This window comes from Phalangium opilio, unplaced genomic scaffold, assembly GCF_054372755.1.
Source record: "Phalangium opilio isolate 3A_F unplaced genomic scaffold, DU_Popi_V2 ptg000042l_1, whole genome shotgun sequence".
Lineage (NCBI taxonomy): Eukaryota > Metazoa > Arthropoda > Arachnida > Opiliones > Phalangiidae > Phalangium > Phalangium opilio.
Window position 1 is genome coordinate 8733935 of NW_028324166.1, and position 18144 is coordinate 8752078.

The 18144-nt window shown below is 35.5% G+C and overlaps 1 protein-coding gene and 1 long non-coding RNA gene across 6 annotated transcripts in view; both read right to left on the reverse strand.

The window, feature by feature from the left end:
• LOC149679001 (uncharacterized) overlaps positions 1 to 17575 on the reverse strand; it is a 31006-nt gene extending 13431 nt beyond the window's left edge. For 2 of the 5 annotated variants that reach the window (XM_089836827.1, XM_089836832.1), the window contains exons 1-6: positions 17282 to 17575; positions 17098 to 17134; positions 12165 to 12229; positions 12005 to 12108; positions 10725 to 10830; positions 9995 to 10310 (exon numbers count right to left, since the gene is read on the reverse strand). In XM_089836827.1, the coding sequence (XP_089692953.1) occupies positions 9995 to 10310; positions 10725 to 10830; positions 12005 to 12108; positions 12165 to 12218 (580 nt within the window). In that variant the 5' untranslated portion in view covers positions 12219 to 12229; positions 17098 to 17134; positions 17282 to 17575. Of the gene's footprint in view, positions 1 to 9994; positions 10311 to 10724; positions 10831 to 12004; positions 12109 to 12164; positions 12230 to 17097 lie in introns of all 5 variants that reach the window. The other 3 variants (XM_089836830.1, XM_089836831.1, XM_089836828.1) reach the window with 3 other exon arrangements.
• LOC149679002 (uncharacterized) lies at positions 4528 to 6302 on the reverse strand. The gene is made up of 2 exons (XR_016366192.1): positions 5079 to 6302; positions 4528 to 5004 (listed from the first exon to the last, which is right to left on the reverse strand). It is a non-coding gene; the product is annotated as an uncharacterized LOC149679002 (long non-coding RNA).
• Positions 17576 to 18144: the final 569 nt, after the last annotated feature.

Here is an 18144-nt window from a genome sequence, read left to right on the forward strand (position 1 = left end):
TCACACGGAGAGGTAATAGCCGCGTACATCTTAACCTTAATGATGATGGAGCAGAAGCCAGTGTGTACAGAATGGTGTCCATGTGGAATGGACGAAAGACCAGAAGATGGTGGTGATTAGAAGCCAGTAAGTACAGACTGGTGTCCATGTGGGATGGACAAAAGGCCAGATGATGGTGGTGTTTAGAAACTATACAGACTGGTGTCTAAGGGGGATAGCCAAAGGGGCAGGTGATGGTGGTGTATGGAAGCCAATAACTACAGACTGGTGTCCATATTTGATGGACAAATGACCAGAAGATGGCGGTGTTAAACAGGCAATGGAGTAATAGCCATTGTAAGTGGAACACAATTTTCCAAATTTCCGGGAACTGTAAATGCGGTCCGGAAATTATTGAGACCACGTTTGCTCCGATTTGCCAACTGCGAACGCGGTTCCCTGGGGTGTAACAACAGACACACAGACACGTTGAAATTAGAACCTCTCCGTGACATACGTCACTCGGAGAGGTAACAATCAGAGAGTATGGACTGAGGAATCGGAGCCTCCGGGATGAACTAGGCCCATGCGTGTGGCGAAGCGAGAATATTTTTTTAACTAATTTAGTTCGCCGTGTTTTCCCGTTTGGGGGTGCTGATACGACCGAAAAATAAACAAAGTTCAACCCCGTGACCCTGTCGACTGCTTAAGTATTTGGGCCAAGGTCGCGGATTGTAAGTATACGTTTTTATAACTCTTACTGAATTATTTTAATTGAAATAATTTATTTTGTTGTCATCAATACCATCTAACCGAAAGATTCAGTAAAAAGTGAATAGCCCCAAAAACATTTACGTTAATTTTAGGATGAAACTTTTCTCTATCATAAAAAGTTTATGACTGACCCCTAAAATATCAACGATAATTTAAGGAAGACCCCTGTCACAACGGAAAAATAAGCGCCATCTATGGTGAAAATATTTTTTCTAACAAACTGGATATTTCCCCACATAAAATTTGACATGCATGGGCCTAGTTCATCCCGGAGGCTCCGGAGGAATAAGCTTCACCCTTTTTGCAATGTGTTGTATGATACATTTTGTTGTTGATTTCCTGTATTATGAAAGACGAACCGTTTCCGCTCATTAGAGTGGAAACGGTTGGTGTTTCATAATATAGTGTCACAATAAAACCTGCGCTTGACATTTATCCCAAAAATAACTTTGCTACATTGAATTTCGTATCTAAGGATATTAATGTAAAGCACTCGTTTCTAGCCCTAACCGTATTTCAGAGAGTCACGCTTTAAATTAATAACAAACGCTATCAACACTCGTTCTATATTAACTTTGAAAAGAGTTTCTGGATTTGTAATACAGAGGAGTATTCTTAATCACTCGTCTTATATTATTAACTGTGAAATGTGTACACAGTGCCGTCTTATCCATTGGGCCCGTTGGGCACTGGCCCAGGGGCCCCTTAAGAACAGGGGCCCCATAATTGTCAAATAATACTTATTTTAACTTTCTTTTCATAAGAAAACCACAAGAAAATATAAACTACTTTCCATCGGTCATTAAGTCTTTTCAATAAAAAATTTCGCCTTCGAACTTGAAAATTTCTAAAACTAAAAATCTGAGACCTATGAGGTAGTCACCCATTGCCTTGGCTTTTACATTATCCTCCTCCCCATGGCCTGAATTCTAAACCGCACATCGGCTTATTTATTTAGTTTGAAACCTTCACTCTAAAACAGTTTCAGTCTATACTGTCATTTTGCTCATGCTCAGAGAGAAAACCTGGAATTTTCTCGATCATTCTCGCTCTTAGGTGGCACGTGGGGTACAAGTCTATTTCTCTCCCTGCTGAAAGTAGACAACTCTGTTTAAAATATAATGCCTGTTAAGAATAAAATTATGGCTGAGATGTTAGACAAACCATAAATAGAGATTATTAGTGATCAAATCAAAAATTGAACGTAATACTTTGAGCGGTGCTCAGAAGATTAAACGAGCTGCGCAGGAGAAAGAGAAAGCTAACATCATGTTTCCATCAAAATGCTATGAGAAGTGCTGAGCCTGGTAAAATGACTCTTTCAACAATATCACCGAAGCCCTCAACGACTACCACAGTTCCAACCGACATTGCAGTGGAGTCATCACTTAATTGTTCCTACAACTGATCCAGATGAGGATATTCCACCAGTGGAAGTGCTTAATTGTGAAACGAAAACATCTTCCTTCCAGGAAACAGATGCAGGGCTATGGGTAATCCTAACTCAGTTGATTGCTGGATTCGAAATGGGCCGACATTTTGTCAGAAACATGGAAGCGACCTTTCCAAGACACGCCGAGTGTATAAAGCAGATGGAGAAAGCATTAGAATTCCAAGACAAGATATTGGTCAAAAAATGTGTTCAAACGTGAATTACGTAATGGCGATCCAAGAAATGATCGACTTCGATCCAATTGTAAAGGAATTTTTAAGGAAGAAAGTGCGCAAATGTTTCTGACTTTGCGTTGACTGTTAATTTTGTAGACTTTAGTTTGAAGGAAATAATAAATAGTTTTATTTCTCGATTATTGTTTTGTATAGGGGATTAGGGGGCCCAATATACTGCACTGCCCAGGGGCCCATATAGCGCTTAAGACGGCCCTGTGTGTACAGTGTATCGACTTCATACGCCATCTTCGTTACTCGTCCCATATAAACGTTGACTATAGAAGTTTCGGTTAAGAGAGGCTTTTGCCACATAATTTTAAAAATGTATTTGTTATTAATTATTTTATCGTGAGTTACTTATTACAGTTCTGCACACATGCAAAAGAAAAGTTGAAATAAAGGAACAGTTTGAAAATAAAAGATGTTGAGTTGATTGAAATAAATAAAGCGTTGAATTCGTCTAAAGCAAACCGAGTGACTCTGTTATTATTGGAGTGATTCTTATAAGTTACGCGACGAACGGGGAATTTAGCATTTTTATTTCGGAGGCATGGTTATTAAGCCTTGGCTTTTACAGAGAGCAGAATCTAACAAGTTGGGAAACCAAAATAAACCTGTCCGAGTGTAGGCGATGCTAACATTTTCAACCAAAAAAAAAATTTAAACAGAGGTCAATCAGCGTATAAGAACAACCGGAAATGAATAGCGCAAATTGGCGAAATATTGCCTAGTGTATTTGTGAAGGTTAAAGTGACTAATCCTTTACTGTGTTTCCTCCATAATTTTATTAAAGGACCTATTATCTATCATTTAAATGTTTATTTAACTTTCGTCTCAATCTGAACCGTTAAGTTCCCCTTAAGGTGGGGTGGCCTGGCGGTTAGCGCTTTCGCCTCGCAGCAAGAGGATCCCGGGTTCGATCCCGGACTGTGGCACCGGGGTCGCATAATAGTATCGAATTGATTAATGTCGAATAGAGAGTTGCTCCTTCAATTTACTAATTTAACCTAGAGTCGAAAGGAATTGTATCGAACGTCCTTAAAGTCGAAAAAATTCGCTTTCTTAGGATTAGCAGCGAACCACATTTTGACAAATTTGATTAGTATCGAATGGAATGAGGATGAAAATAACAAAATCGGAATACGGTCGACACGGAACTATGTCGAACGTCATTATAGTCGAAACGTAGCTTGTGATGGGTAAGTGGCTTATTAGGTTTGGTTAGGTTGAGGTTAGGCTTGGTTCGGTTAGTTTCAGATGAGGTGAGGTTAGGTTCAAGTTATTTATTCTCAATAATGACGTTGAGTCCTCATTAAACAAATGAAAGCTTGACTAAATTACCTTAAAAAGTGACGTAATTAGACCAAGAATTGGTAGGATTTTACTTCATTCTGATTAATTAGACCACGAGGAGTTCGAAAAACGAAGAGAACAAATTCTAAACTGGCCGAAAGTTGATCAAAAACGTTTTGAAATTTCAAAATTGCATGTACTTACCACCATTAAGACCGCTGAGCGCCTAAACGCGTTCTGCTCACAATCTTGAAAAATTCTAGGGGGTAAACATAATAACAACAGACTCGCGACGGAAATAAATCTATGAAATTTTAAACACCTGCGTAAAATATTTTGAAAGGTAATGAAAATAAACAACAAAATTTTGCAAAGGCGTAATATTATTTCGAAAAGTAAATGAAGATAAACAAGAAAATTTTGAAAAAGGTGTAATTTTATTTTGGAAAAATATTTCAGAAAAATGTTTCAATTACTTCCCAAACAATATTATGCCTTTTGTAAAATATTGATGTTTATCTTAATTTATTTCCCAAATTATGTTTCGCCTATTCCAAAATATTGTTGTTTATCTTCATGTACGTTTCGAAATAATATCACGCCTTTTCCAAATTTTTTTTTGATCTTCATTTACTTCCAAAATAATATTATACCTTTTCCAAAATTTGATATTATCATTTATTTAGTTTCCTAAATAATATTATACCTTTTCCAAAATTTGATATTTTCATTTATTTAGTTTCCTAAACAATATTACGCCTTTTCCAAAATATTGTTGTTTATCTTCATATATTTCCCAAATAATATTATACCTTTTCCAAAATTTGATAATTTCATTTATTTAGTTTCCAAAATAATATTACACCTTTTCCAAAATATTGTTGTTTATCTTCATATATTTTCCCAATAATATTACGCCTTTTCCAAAATATTGTTTACCTTAATTTACTTCCCAAATTATGTTACGCCTTTTCCAAAATATTGTTGTTTATCTTCATGTACGTTTTGAAATAATATTACGCCTTTTCCAAAATTTTATGTTGTTTCTCTTCAATTACTTCCCAAATATTGTTATACCTTTTCCAAAAATTTGATATATTCATTTATTTAGTTTCCTAAATAATATTACGCCTTTTCCAAAATATTGTGGTTTATCTTCATATATTTCCCAAATAATATTATACCTTTTCCAAAATTTGATAATTTCATTTATTTAGCTTCCTAAATAATATTACGCCTTTTCCAAAATATTGTTGTTTATCTTCATATATTTCCCAAATAATAATACGCCTTTTGCAAAATATTGTTGTTTATCTTCATACATTTCCCTAATAATATTACGCCTTTTCCAAAATATTGGTTACCTTAATTTGCTTCCCAAATTATGTTACGCCTTTTCCAAAATATTGTTGTTTATCTTCATGTACGTTTTGAAATAATATTACGCCTTTTCCAAAATTTTATGTTGTTTCTCTTCAATTACTTCCCAAATATTGTTATACCTTTTCCAAAAATTTGATATATTCATTTATTTAGTTTCCAAAATAATATTACACCTTTTCCAAAATACTGTTGTTTATCTTCATATATTTCCAAATAATATTACGCCTTTTCCAAAATATTGTGGTTTATCTTCATTTATTTCGAAATAATATTACGCCTTTTCCAAAATATTGTGGTTTATCTTCATTTATTTCGAAACAATATTACGCCTTTTCCAAAATATTTTTGATTATCTTCATTTATTTCCCAAATAATATTATGCCTTTTCCTAAATATGGATGTTTACATTGAGTTAGTTTTCCGAATAATATTATGCCTTTTCCAAAATATTGTTATCTTCATTTACGTTTCGAAATAATATTACGTCTCTCCAAAATATTGTTTACTTTTCAAAGTGGAGTTTTCTTCAAAATATTTTTCTATCCTGATATAGGAATTGTAAATTTTTCAGCGGTGTTTAAAATTTCATAGCTATATTTCCGTCGCGAGCCCTTGTTATTATGTTTTTCCCCTAGTAATTTTTCAAGATTGCGTGCAGAACGCGTTTAGGCGGTCAACGGTCTCAATAATAATATGCAATTTTCAAATTTTCCAAAACATTTTTGACCAACTTGCGTAGGGTTTAGAATATTTTCACAATTTTTGTCGAACTCCCCGTGGTCTAATTAATCAGAATCAAGTGTTGGTTGTGTTAAAATCCTACCAAAGAGGTACACATTGGCCCAAGGTATTCTAAAACCCTGCACAGAGGGGATTTTTACGCTGGAAAATTGAATCGGAGAGTGGTCGTAAAAGCTTATTTTTCATTGATGAGCAAATGTCAAGTATTGGCTTACTTAAATACAAATCTTTTCGATACTAATCTCAATCACATAAATTCGACGATATTCCTTTCGCCATTAATCCTAATTTTATAAAATATTTTCGACACTATTCCAATGGCAGGCTTGACGCCCTCGATGCTTTTCCTTTCGACACTATTCTATTCGATGCTAAGATTTTCGATTCACTTCCATTCGGTGCTATTGCTCCAACATAAAATTTTCGACGCTATTCTCATTCGATGCTAATCTTTTCGACGCTAATAGTACGCCCCGAAACAGAGCTTTATAGCTACACAACTACGAAAAGAATCGTAATGCCGAAACATATTTACCATATTTTCATTTAGTATTCTGTAAACAGAAAATGTGATGGTTTTGTAAAATTTTCATTCTACTCGCTTTATATTAACTTTGATACGCGTATAGTGTTTCGGTTCAGATGCAATCTTCATTATTCCTTCTATACAATCTTTTATTTGCGTCTTTCCGAAAAAAGAAGATTATCTTTGGGAGTCTAGACGTTTCTCGTAACCATAGCCTAAGCCGATCGCCGCGTACATCTTAACCCGAACGATGATAATGGAGTAGAAACCAATGTAGCATATTGGCGTCTATGTGGTAAAGACAAAAGACCAGTGTATGATGGAGCTGTTAGAAGCCAATAAATACAGATTGGTGTCAATGTGGTATTAACGAAGGACCGTATAGATTGGCGTGTATGTGGTATAAATGAAACACTAGTTCATGGTGTATTGAAGTACAATTTTTCGAATTTCTGTAAACTGCGAACGCGGTCCGGAAATTGCCAACACATTTTCCCCGATTTCCCAACTGCGAACTCGGTGACAGACATCCACACACACAGACACGTCCAGTGTAAAACCTCTTCGTGACGTCATCGTCACTCGGAGAGGTAACAAGTTTGGAAACAAAAATAAACCTCTCCGAGTCGAGACGAATTTACTTTCCAAACACAGGTCCACCATGGACGAACTAATACTGAAGGACGGATGGCAGATGGAGAAAGTTTAAAAATACTTGTTGATTCGCCTTCTAGCGGCAGATAGTAGCAAACCGGATAGTGGGGGAATCAACGTTCTAACGAGGGAAGCAGCTAACGTCTTATTTTGTCTAGATGGCGCTAGCGTTTTCCGGGATTTGACTCCGCATTTTCATAATCCCCTCCATTTTGGAGCTGTAAGCTTTATATTGGTTGTTTTGTCGCTTAGTAATGGGGGCAGTAATGGGCTGCCATTGATTTTTCAGTATGAGAAAAGCCAATGAGAAAACCGGAAATACGTAGCTCAAATTGGCGGGATATCGCGAAGACCATTTGTAAAGGATTGATTAATCGTTTAACATTTCCCTGTGTATTCTCATAAGTCTAATGAGGACCTAATATCTATCACTTGAGTGTGTATTTAACTTTCGGCTCACTCTGAACCGTTAACACCTCTTGTAAGAGGACACGAAACAAGTTCAATTCTAGTTCAATTCTAAGGTATCTTGTTTCATAGGCTCAATCGCTTCAACACTTACAGAGAGACGAAGTATTGAAATCCTTATTATGTAGTGAAATCAAAAGTTGCGTTTACACTATATATAAATGTAGTAAAGCTGAATTCAAAAGTAAACACCAAATTTGAAATGTTAATATCAAAAGAGGTTCTTGGAATATTGAGATGAAACAGAGCTTTATAGCTACACAACTACTAAAAGAATCGTAATGCCGAAAATTATTTAAAATATTTACATTTAATATTCTGCAAAAAGGAAATGTTATCGTTTTGTAAGAGATCTTATCATCCTACTCGCTTTATATTAACTTTGATATGCGTGTAGTGTTTCGATTCAGATGCAATCTTCATTACTCGTTCTATATAAACTCTCACTTGTGTCACTTCAAAGAAATAAGTTTATCTTAAATAATTAATTAAATATAAATGATATTAATTATTTTAATCGCCAGTAAATAACTTTAAAAATAGTTAAATCGTTTAAAATAAAGTTGTTCCTATTATCTTTCGAAACTTTCCTAATATTGACGTTTAAAGTGAAGGGTACACCTCTTGCCCGCTTTCTTCAAATTTTGGGGTATATATACGATTCGTTTCCATTATAATAATAGATAAAAACGCATTCGCGTGAACCGATGGTGGAAGCCCTGCCATTGGGAGGCTAGAGGTTTCTCGTAACCCTAGCCGATCGCCGCGTATATCTTGAAACCAAACGATGACGAAGGAAAAGAAGCCAGAATGGACTGACTGGCGTCCATGTGGAATGGACAAAGACCTGAAGATGGTGGTGCACAGAAGCTGGTGTCAATGTGGAATTGACGAAGAACAGAAGATGGTGGTGCATAGAAGCTGGTGTCTATGTGGAATTGACGAAGAACAGGAGATGGTGGTGCATAGAAGCTGGTGTCAAGGTGAAATTGACGAAGAACAGAAGATGGTTGTGCTTGGAAGCTAGCAAGTACAGACTAGTGTCCATGTGGGATGGACAAAGACTAGCAGATTGTGGTCCTTAGAAGCCAGTTAGTAAAGACTGGTGTTGGTAGATGAATGGCCAAATTTCCGTGAACTGCGAACGCGTTCCGGAAATCGGGTATTTGTTTGCTCCGATTTGTAAACTGCGAACGCGGTCACGTGGGGTCCGACAGACAGACAGACACACAGACACACAGACAGACAAACACGGCCGGTGTAATACCTCTCCGTGACATACGTCACTCGGAGAAGTAAAATTAAAATTGAAGGTATGGCTCCTTCTCATTCGTTGAAAAATGAATGATGTCAAGCGATTTTTTAAAGCGGAGCGATAAAATCAAACTGAGATAGATGGGCGCGATATTTGATTTTGCGCTTAATCTTTACTGATTTTGAGCTATCGCTGTTTAAAATCGCTTTTACATCGAAAACAAAAAAATAAAAATGTCAAACTAAACTCTCAGTACATTTCTAAATACCATTTCAGTTATATTAGTTGTTCCTATGCCGCAACTATCCTACTTCCCTTTCGCAAATTTTAAAACAACTTATAGTAAAGGAGAATATAATCTGTGCAGCACTGGCCCTTAGAAACTGCCACTGATAAGCTTGTCATACTCCACTCTGGTATACCCCAATATTGAAAAAGTGCAAAATGTCGCTCTGTTTGGACAAAATCCCCTGATCATTTTCCCCATCGAAGGAAAGACTAATAAATCCTCCACTCTCTAGACAAATTCTCCCGGTCATAATCCCCCATCATAGTGAAAACAAAAAGGTCGTAAAAAATACAATATCAATATAATGTAATGCACTGAAGCCTTCAGCGATCTGGTGGTGTAATTACAGCGGAGCGAAGAATGGTGGGTTCGAATCCGTGAATGGGCGTAAATGATATTTAAAATTTAGTTTGTTCACTTTCATTCGTTTCAAGGGAAAAATACGTTTATGTATTAATAACGTAAATTACGGAGAAAATGTGCAAATATGAAACCATTTTTAATTTAGAATTGTTAGTAGGTGGTGTCTTTTGATCATTTAAGTTTGTAATATTTCTTCTAGTAGTGTACGAATGTTTAATATGTGGACAGACGCGAATATTTCTAATATGTAATTTTGGCATGTATTATGGTAAATTTTGCGCATGGATAGGAGCGTATGATACTCAACTCTTTGTCTGTGTATTATAAGGGGGATTTCGTCCCACATGTAAGGGGATTATGTCCTTTTTGGCTCTGATGGGGGATTATGTCCAAGGGGATTTTGTCCTACATTCCCCCACTCCAGTGTTGATCGATAGGATATTTTCTTCATGAACATAACCTAAATATTATAAAATTGTAAAGGATACTCTAGTAGCAGTTTTTTACTTTTAGAGAAGCGACTCTTCTTGGCGATTTTTCCTCTAGCAGAAACCTGCTGTGAACTCTAGTTTTAATTGTTTACCATTTTTCAATACTTAACAATTTAAAATTATATGAAGCAAGATGATCCACACCGTCCGAAATGCCTTTGAATAGTTAATTTTGTGGTTTTTCAACCCTGGCCTTCGAGTAATGCAATGATATGCGAAGGATACCAGCACAATAGCCACTATGGTATACAAATAAATGGCTGGGTCCAGCGTTAGAAGTTTCATCGGCTCACTCGTTGTTATATCTTCGTCGTGAGAACCGATACTGTATATGACCATGCCTGATTGAGACATTGGCAACGATTCGTCATGATATAATTTAGTTTCCGAATGAAAAGTAGATAATTTCAAATATATATCGAAGATCTGAAAAGGTTTTCAGGAATATTTTTTACAGTAGTGGTTCTTTCAAACTACGTACAAAATTAGTAAAATAAGGCAAATTGGTATACATTGCGCTCTTTTTTCTACCAAGTTTCAACCATTACTGGTGATGTGTAAAATAAAAATCAAATTACTTAAATAGAGGGAGAGAAAGTGTGGATTCAAATAAATCATTTGACTCGCTACAAATTTTATTTGCAAAAACATTCGTAGAAGCGACTCCTGAATAGGGCCAATTCTAATTGCAATTAACTGAAAGGGGTTGGCCTAATACCTTTCATCGTGGAATTTGTTTTTTTGTATTTGCAAATATTTCTTACTTATATCATTTGTACAAGCCTTCCTAAATAATTTTATCATAACCACCTTAAGAAATGTCATAAGATCTATACGTACTCCAGCCAAAATTCCCATAGAATAAACGTATCCCTCTGTAAGTGGGAAATCTTTCTCCGTTCGTCGGATGGCGCTTACTGTGTCGTCAAAACTGATAAATTTCCACCTATTTCAATTTCAGAAAGTTTGAAGGTTTTAAAATTTACCCGACACTATACTGGTGTGCAAACAAAATGATTTTTAAAAGTAACTCTCGATTGAAAACGTGTTCACAAATTTTCAACTATTTCACTATAAAGTTCAAATTATTAAAATTCCATTTATTTGAGAAATTTGAATATACATAAGATCTGAAGTCCATTAAATTAGCCTAGAGAGTAACCAAAAGCGGGGTTTGGGACTCCGCTCTCTTGTGTAGCAATACTGAAGAAGGGCGACACATTCGCCACTTCGCGATAACTTTTCTCAGCTCTCCGGTTTAGGTGCGACTCGTACGCCAAAATTTGCCCTATTGGGTGAGAAACAGCTATTGGCTGGAAATGAACGCTGGATCTGTAACGGGACTAGAAAACGCCCCCCTTCCACTGCAAAAACCGAGCCCTCTCTAGCATAGCATCAGGAGAGGGGAGGGGATGGGAATTTGGGAACAGTCAAGGCAAATCGGTTTTTTATGACTCTTCATAAACCTATAAAAAATAGAAGAAAAAAAGGTATTTAACGACCGTGGCCGTTCCTTTTTAAATTTTTTTAAAAGCAAACGTGCTATATTGAGGGTCCGGATCTACCCTGTTTCCCGGCCCCTTTAGAGATCCAGCGTTGACCGGCTGAAGAAATCACACCCCGCTCTCGTGAAGAAAGACTTTTCTAACAGAGTTAGGAAAGGGGGAAAAACTCTCACCCCCATCCATGGAGGTAATAGGAGTTCTTACCCCAGCAGAGACGTACGCTATACCAGCTATTGTAATTGGTTACTTCCTGGGCTAATTTAATGGACTTCTGGTTTAATATTTACGACTCGCGAACTTAAAAGAACAAACAGTTTTAGTTTCGTTTTCTCTCGCATAGAAATGAATTTGTGCCACCCAAAGCCAAATTATCAATTTACCCAACTCCAACTCCGACCAAAAATGAGGGAGTCCCATGGCTTTCTATGGAGTTGGAGTTCTCCCAAAGCCTTTGCAGTACTCCTCTACAAGTTTTTGGATATTTTCTTTTTTATTTATAATTATTTGATCTATTGTAGAATAATCGTTGGTTTTCAAGAATTTCAAATTTGATTAAGTTCTCGATTGTTTGCATACTGGTGCGCTACACACGCGAATTACACAATAAAAACTTACGTGACATTTTTCGTATACGTTAGCAAAATTTTTAGCATCAAAATTACATCTGCATCATAGGGACCATAGACAAGATTTTCCATAAAGGTTGCCGTTTCATACACCTGTATAATGTATTATATATATATAAATTGCGAATACGATAAATTTTTACAATTACCGGATCTATGGCGAACCTTACGCAGGTATTGTTAGCCGCAAGTGTTCCGCACATTTTCTGTTAAACTTGAAAAAAAAAAAACAATTGTTAATTTCGCCAATAGCTGTTCCCAATTTCAAAGTATGTTCAGTATTGCGGAATTGAATCGTTAGGTTGCATTTTTGTTTCATTATAACTGTATAGCATAAGGGAAAGAGTATTTTGTTTTTAGCTTTCATGAGCAATAGAGAGAAAAAAATATTCGCCTACTAGTGGTTTATTCCGCAATACACACCGTCTCGAGAGGCACAAAAGTGTGGTCGTTCATGATTGGTCAGAATATGTGGGCAACTTAGTAGAGCGTTTTATACTAATAACCCTATGACTACTTGGCCGCCAAAACAGGGATAAGGGAGGTGGAATGGATTGGAAATGATGATGGGCGACCTGCGGCACCTTATCTCTCCCAGTGTACTTCGCGCACGCTCCTACCCTTCCCTTTCCGTAGGCGATTGCTAAGTGCTGCCACGTAGCGCCATTTTATTTGTTCGAGAACTAGCTTCTATTTTTAAGATAGGAGCGTCCTTTACCATTTCGTCCGGTACGACCCTACCTAACCGGGGGTACAGACAGAGGCAACTACAGGTATGGGGGTTTCCACTCCATTATTCTGTCCTTCAAGGTCAAAAACCACGTGTTGCCATATGTTTTTCAACGTTTTACGATCAGGCGAGGAAATAAGGTTGGTAATTATCAACTTAAATAACAATAAAAAAGTTGCTTAGCCTTGGCGAAATTGTTGATAATAACAAGAACTCTAAGCAGACGACAACTGAAAATAATAAAATCTTCGTAGTTCTAGGATTTCAAGTAAAATCAAGAATTATAAGAACCGAACTGAACTGACTTCAGTTCCAAAATCCAGTACTACTGAGGGAAAAACAATTTACAGGCGGTTTTTTTCGGTCTATTGAGAACAGCGCTTGATTGAGTTTTCCAAATGTTATGGTTAGATTGACATGAATATTTTAAAAGAAATGTTCTTTATAATTATTGTAAATACTTTCACAAACAACATGTGTAAAGAATGTAAAATAGATTTTCATTATTAAATTCAAAGTGTCTAAGCCTATTGTCTTATACTATTTGCGAGTAATCAAATGCCCTTGAAACAGGAAAGCTTAGTTGTTTGAATACCCTATGAATATTTTCATAGTATAGTTATGATAGAACATCGTTATTTTGGTAAAACTTTATTACCTCACTTTATTACCCCACGAAATGGGAGATATGAAAATAAGCTGTTTTCAAACGGGAAATCCAAGATAGCCGGACTTATCTCGCGTCTTTCAATTACCTCCGATCAGAAATTGAAAAAATTGAAGAAATTTTGAATAATATTATATTTACCCTAGATTTGGGTACGGTTTTATTCGCTTCTGGTACGCGCAGTAAATTGAGACTTGAGAAAAAGCATTTCGCTTACTGACTTGTGACGCGATAGCTTTTAAATATACGTGTGCATTACATAGCGAAATTATACCATAATTTGCATTATAACGAGCTGTGAGTAACGATAAACCATCACTCTCGCAGTAAAGTCTCACTAAACATTTTTATTCCCTTCGGGTACATGAATATACGCCAATTCTGCCTTGAAAAATGCTAATTTGTTCGCAATTTTAAAGGAAGTTTGGAGAAACGGTTTGATACATTAGAATGTCGTAAGGGTTAACCGAAGAAAAGGAAATTAAATTCAACCACATCGGGGGCTACTCACAATTAAGGTTTACGTTTAATAATTTTGACATTGTTGGGCATCGCGGGGATATTCACCCAAATTTTCCGTACACTTATTGAAGTTTCACTGCCCTTAGATTATCTTTTTTTTCAATCATACTTTCGTTGGATAAACGATATTTAAACGCAAATATAAGCCGTGTAAAATAAGTATTACACGCCCAGTCTTTAGGACATCTCGGATATTTTTTCATTTCAGTCAGTAAATGTCTTTACTTTCGTAAATTTAAAATTTTTTTAGTTGAATGTTAGTGTTTGGTGGAGATATGGATAGCTACATTGAAGTTATTGAACCCCGAGTCGGCGGCCTCGGCCTTCCCCAGGGACAATTTATAGTGGATCTTGGGAGTTGTTTCTTTTAGTAATAGAAGTGGTAACGGTTTGTTAACTAAAAACGTTACACTGGTCTTAAATTTCTAAATCGGAAATATACGCCTGCTTCTGATAAGAAAAAATTAGATTATTGTTTCAAGTTGACGGTTTAAGGTTACGCGATGCTCATTACAAAGTGCCTTTGCGCAACTATCATCAATCAGCAATGAATTTCCTTACAAAGGTAGGTCTTAACATTAACACCGTACCCTAGTTGCGGACAAAATTTTGCAAGAATAGCTTGAACTATTATTTGGTAAAAAAGTAACTCATCGTGTGAAATGGCTTCGCTTTGACACCGTAACAAAAGTCAAATATAATATATGAACAATAGTTTTGAAGAAAGGAAAATTTTAAGTTGCGATCGACTATTCATTCGAAATTCACTAAAATCAGCCTTTTATTCAATGGTTTGATAGCAATGTAGAGAAAATTTTGCAGTTCATTCTCCAGAAGGCGAAAATGAATGGCAGGATCCGTACCTAATAAATTATGGTACTTGAAATAAGGCGCTATACTCTCCCTTTAAAGGTGCCTGATCTACTGGGTTTGTCATATAGTAATGCTTTAACATGAGCGCCTTGGAAATAATTGCAAAATCTTATTTTCAAATATATTCGGCTTGCGAGGATGACGAAAAAGTACTACAGGCGAATCCGCCAGGTTATTTTTTTAAGAAACTTAAATAAAACTAAAAATTTATCGAGCCTGGAATTTTCAATAAACCCTTTGCAGACCCTATCAAGTTAACAAAATTTAGTCTCTAGAGAGCTTGCCGTGCACTTACGAATTTACAGTAGTTTGGAATAGTTGTAAACTATACAATTTTTGACTTCTCTCCTACATGATTATCCTCCGAGAAGTGGAATTAACCAATAGTGGTTGGCAATTTTTCCAAAACTATCCAGTATTTTCTGTGTGAAAATAAATTCGTTGATTATGGTCCGCTTCGCTGGAATTGTGTGGTATAAAACCCTTTCTGTGTCTCAAATTGTATCCAAAAAAATCGCAAGGACTCCTTTAATTGTTTGCCATAATCGAAGAATTAAAAATATTCTTATAATTTTTGTGCTATCACTAAATTTGAAGAGAATTTGCCTTTTTTACAGTAAAAAAATATAGATAATCAATTCGGATTTTTCAACAAAGTTTTAGAAAATAATTATCAGTACCTGTTGATTTTATTTAGTTTTCACTTTTTTCCTACTTCTTCGGTATTTTCCTAAGTCAAGTGATTAGCCTCACTTTTCTTCTTTGCCTTAAGCTTTAAACTAAAACCGTTTATAACTAAAGATTTCACGGATTTATTTTGGCTCCTGTTTCATCTGAGCACACTGTCATCTGTGAGTTTATAAAAGAAGATGTTCACATTTTAAATACATATATCAAGCGTTCGTCCAACATGGATTACCCAATCCATATTCGTTTAATTTTAGCATCAGAAAAATAAATCTTGTTTTCGCTGTATTTTAAAGCAACAGGCTACTTATTTCCTTCACATCAATTTTAACTTGCCCAAGCTGCGGGAAACGATTCGGGCGCCAGTTGAGTCGCGTGTAGCAAATTCATCATAATATCACGAAACTTTCTCGTTATAAGATCGAATTATTATGTAAATTTTGATCATTACTCGTAGTTTTCTGTATATTTTAAATAAAACACGAGCGATATGCTGTCGAATTTCGCAATATGAAACTATATTATTTCCTAATTTGCAATTTAACAAGCTGTTTCTGACAAACACATTTCACCGAAACTTTTCGTTGTACGAACGAATCATAAGGAAGATTTTGGTCATTATGCACATTTGATAACGTATCGCGCGAGTTGTTGTAATTATATCTTATTTACAACTGGTTTTTGTTTTGTTGTTCAAGTATACTATAAAAATATAAATTATGTCTGTATTTGCAATTTTATAATCTACTTCTAGCGAAACATCCCAAATCCACAATTTTTTTAAAGAACGAATTATTATGGAAATTTTCCGTATTACTCGTGATATTCTCTATTTGAAAACCCTCTCATTGGTTTGGAAATGTAAACTGGTATGTTATTTATTTCAGGGGGAAATTCGCCCATAAGGGAAATTGTAATTAAAAAGCTCTTAATAAATTACCGATTAAATACGGGTAATTAAACTAGATTACCGATTAAAGGAAATTAAGCTAGATTACCGGTTAAAGGAAATTAAGCTAGATTACCGGTTAAAGGAAATTAAGCTAGAATTGCGATTACAAGCTATTAAGCTATGGTTCGCACGAAACTTTTACGGAAACCAGGTAGAGATGTCGACTTGGGATAAATGACAAACGACGTATCTCGTGTTAATTTCTCAATTACGGTAGAGTGGGTTCGGTTTTCATTAGAGCTCTATCTATAATATATGTAAAGTTATCTTATAAAACCTTATTATTTTCTTTTTCACATTATTTGTATAACGAAAATGTAATATGCAAAAGATGGCTTTGTTATAGTATTTTCAATGGTAAAAGCCTTGCGTAAGTGAAATTTCAGTCTCATTTTTACCCTTATCAAACAACTTTCGTACATCTAACTGTCATCGGAATAAATATATGAATTTTTTATGAAAACTATGCTGTAGAACAGGTACAGGTCCGTCATCATTTCAGATATACTTTAAATTTTTTTTTTTTTTGGTATTTTTTTTGTACGTTCCAATGTATTTAATCAAATATCTTTAAGTACAGTGTACATGCAGTTGTGACGAAGAAGTGATTTATAATTATAAGTCTAAAAAATTAGAATTTATAGTACTAACCTTTATTACTTTCCAGCCGTGGGCTCCTGAAGTGTCGCTGCAACAGCAAAAACAGAGCAATCACGATTATAATCAACCTTATAAAAACTAGGGATGGTTCTGCATCCTTCTTTTAAATTCTATATTGGTTATAGCCTTTCGGGATTTTACTTTAACATTATATTACGCAGAATTTAAGTCTCGCTTGAATATAATCTGCTTACTGTGATTTCTCTCTACTAACAGCGACTATAGGTGCTTAGCTTAGGAAAAGCGCCCTTTAAAACTCGTAAACATTACAATAAACGTTTCCGAGCATATAACAAAGTAGTGTTATTGACTTTTTACTTTTACATTTAATCAAGTAGAAAGTATGCCAGCTAGATAATTATCTCTATTTTTCTCAGTATGAGTGACAACAAATGGATCTTCGGGCTTGATTACTCTGGCTATTTTCCGCAGTATGCGTGCATTCTAGGAGAGCGGTAGCTCTCGTAGATAAGACTTCATACTGCTCTTAATGTATAAGGAGGGCTTTTTGCTTGGATGTAACTTTTTTTGTATTCTTTCAACTGTTTTGACAAAATTCCACAGAACTACAATTCGGGCCCTCAATATGTGGTTAAAAGTTCAAAGAGATACACGCATTAGTTTATTTTATAAAAAATAAAGTTTCTAAGGGTGGTTTTCATTACCGCAAAATTAGTGTTTTTGTTGAAAACATACAAATTTTCCCATAGAAATAACATGGAAGTTTTTCTCCATTTTACCAATTTTGCCGCGACCGTTTTGATGAAATTTTCGTTTGTTACGTTTGGGAACGGTTTTATATCAAAATATAAACCTTTTTCTAGGAAAAAATATAAGGTTTTTGAGAAAAATTAAGTTTAAGTGCTTCATTTTGTTTTTTAATCATGCTTTGACTTACGTTGTTGCACCCTATATGTCATACTGTTGGACTTACAGCGTTTTACCGTGGATAAAGCCGAGGAGAAAGCAACTCTTGCACATCCGTAGTTTTAACGCGGAATTTTATCTGATTTTACTCTCTTTCATGGCAAAAACTAA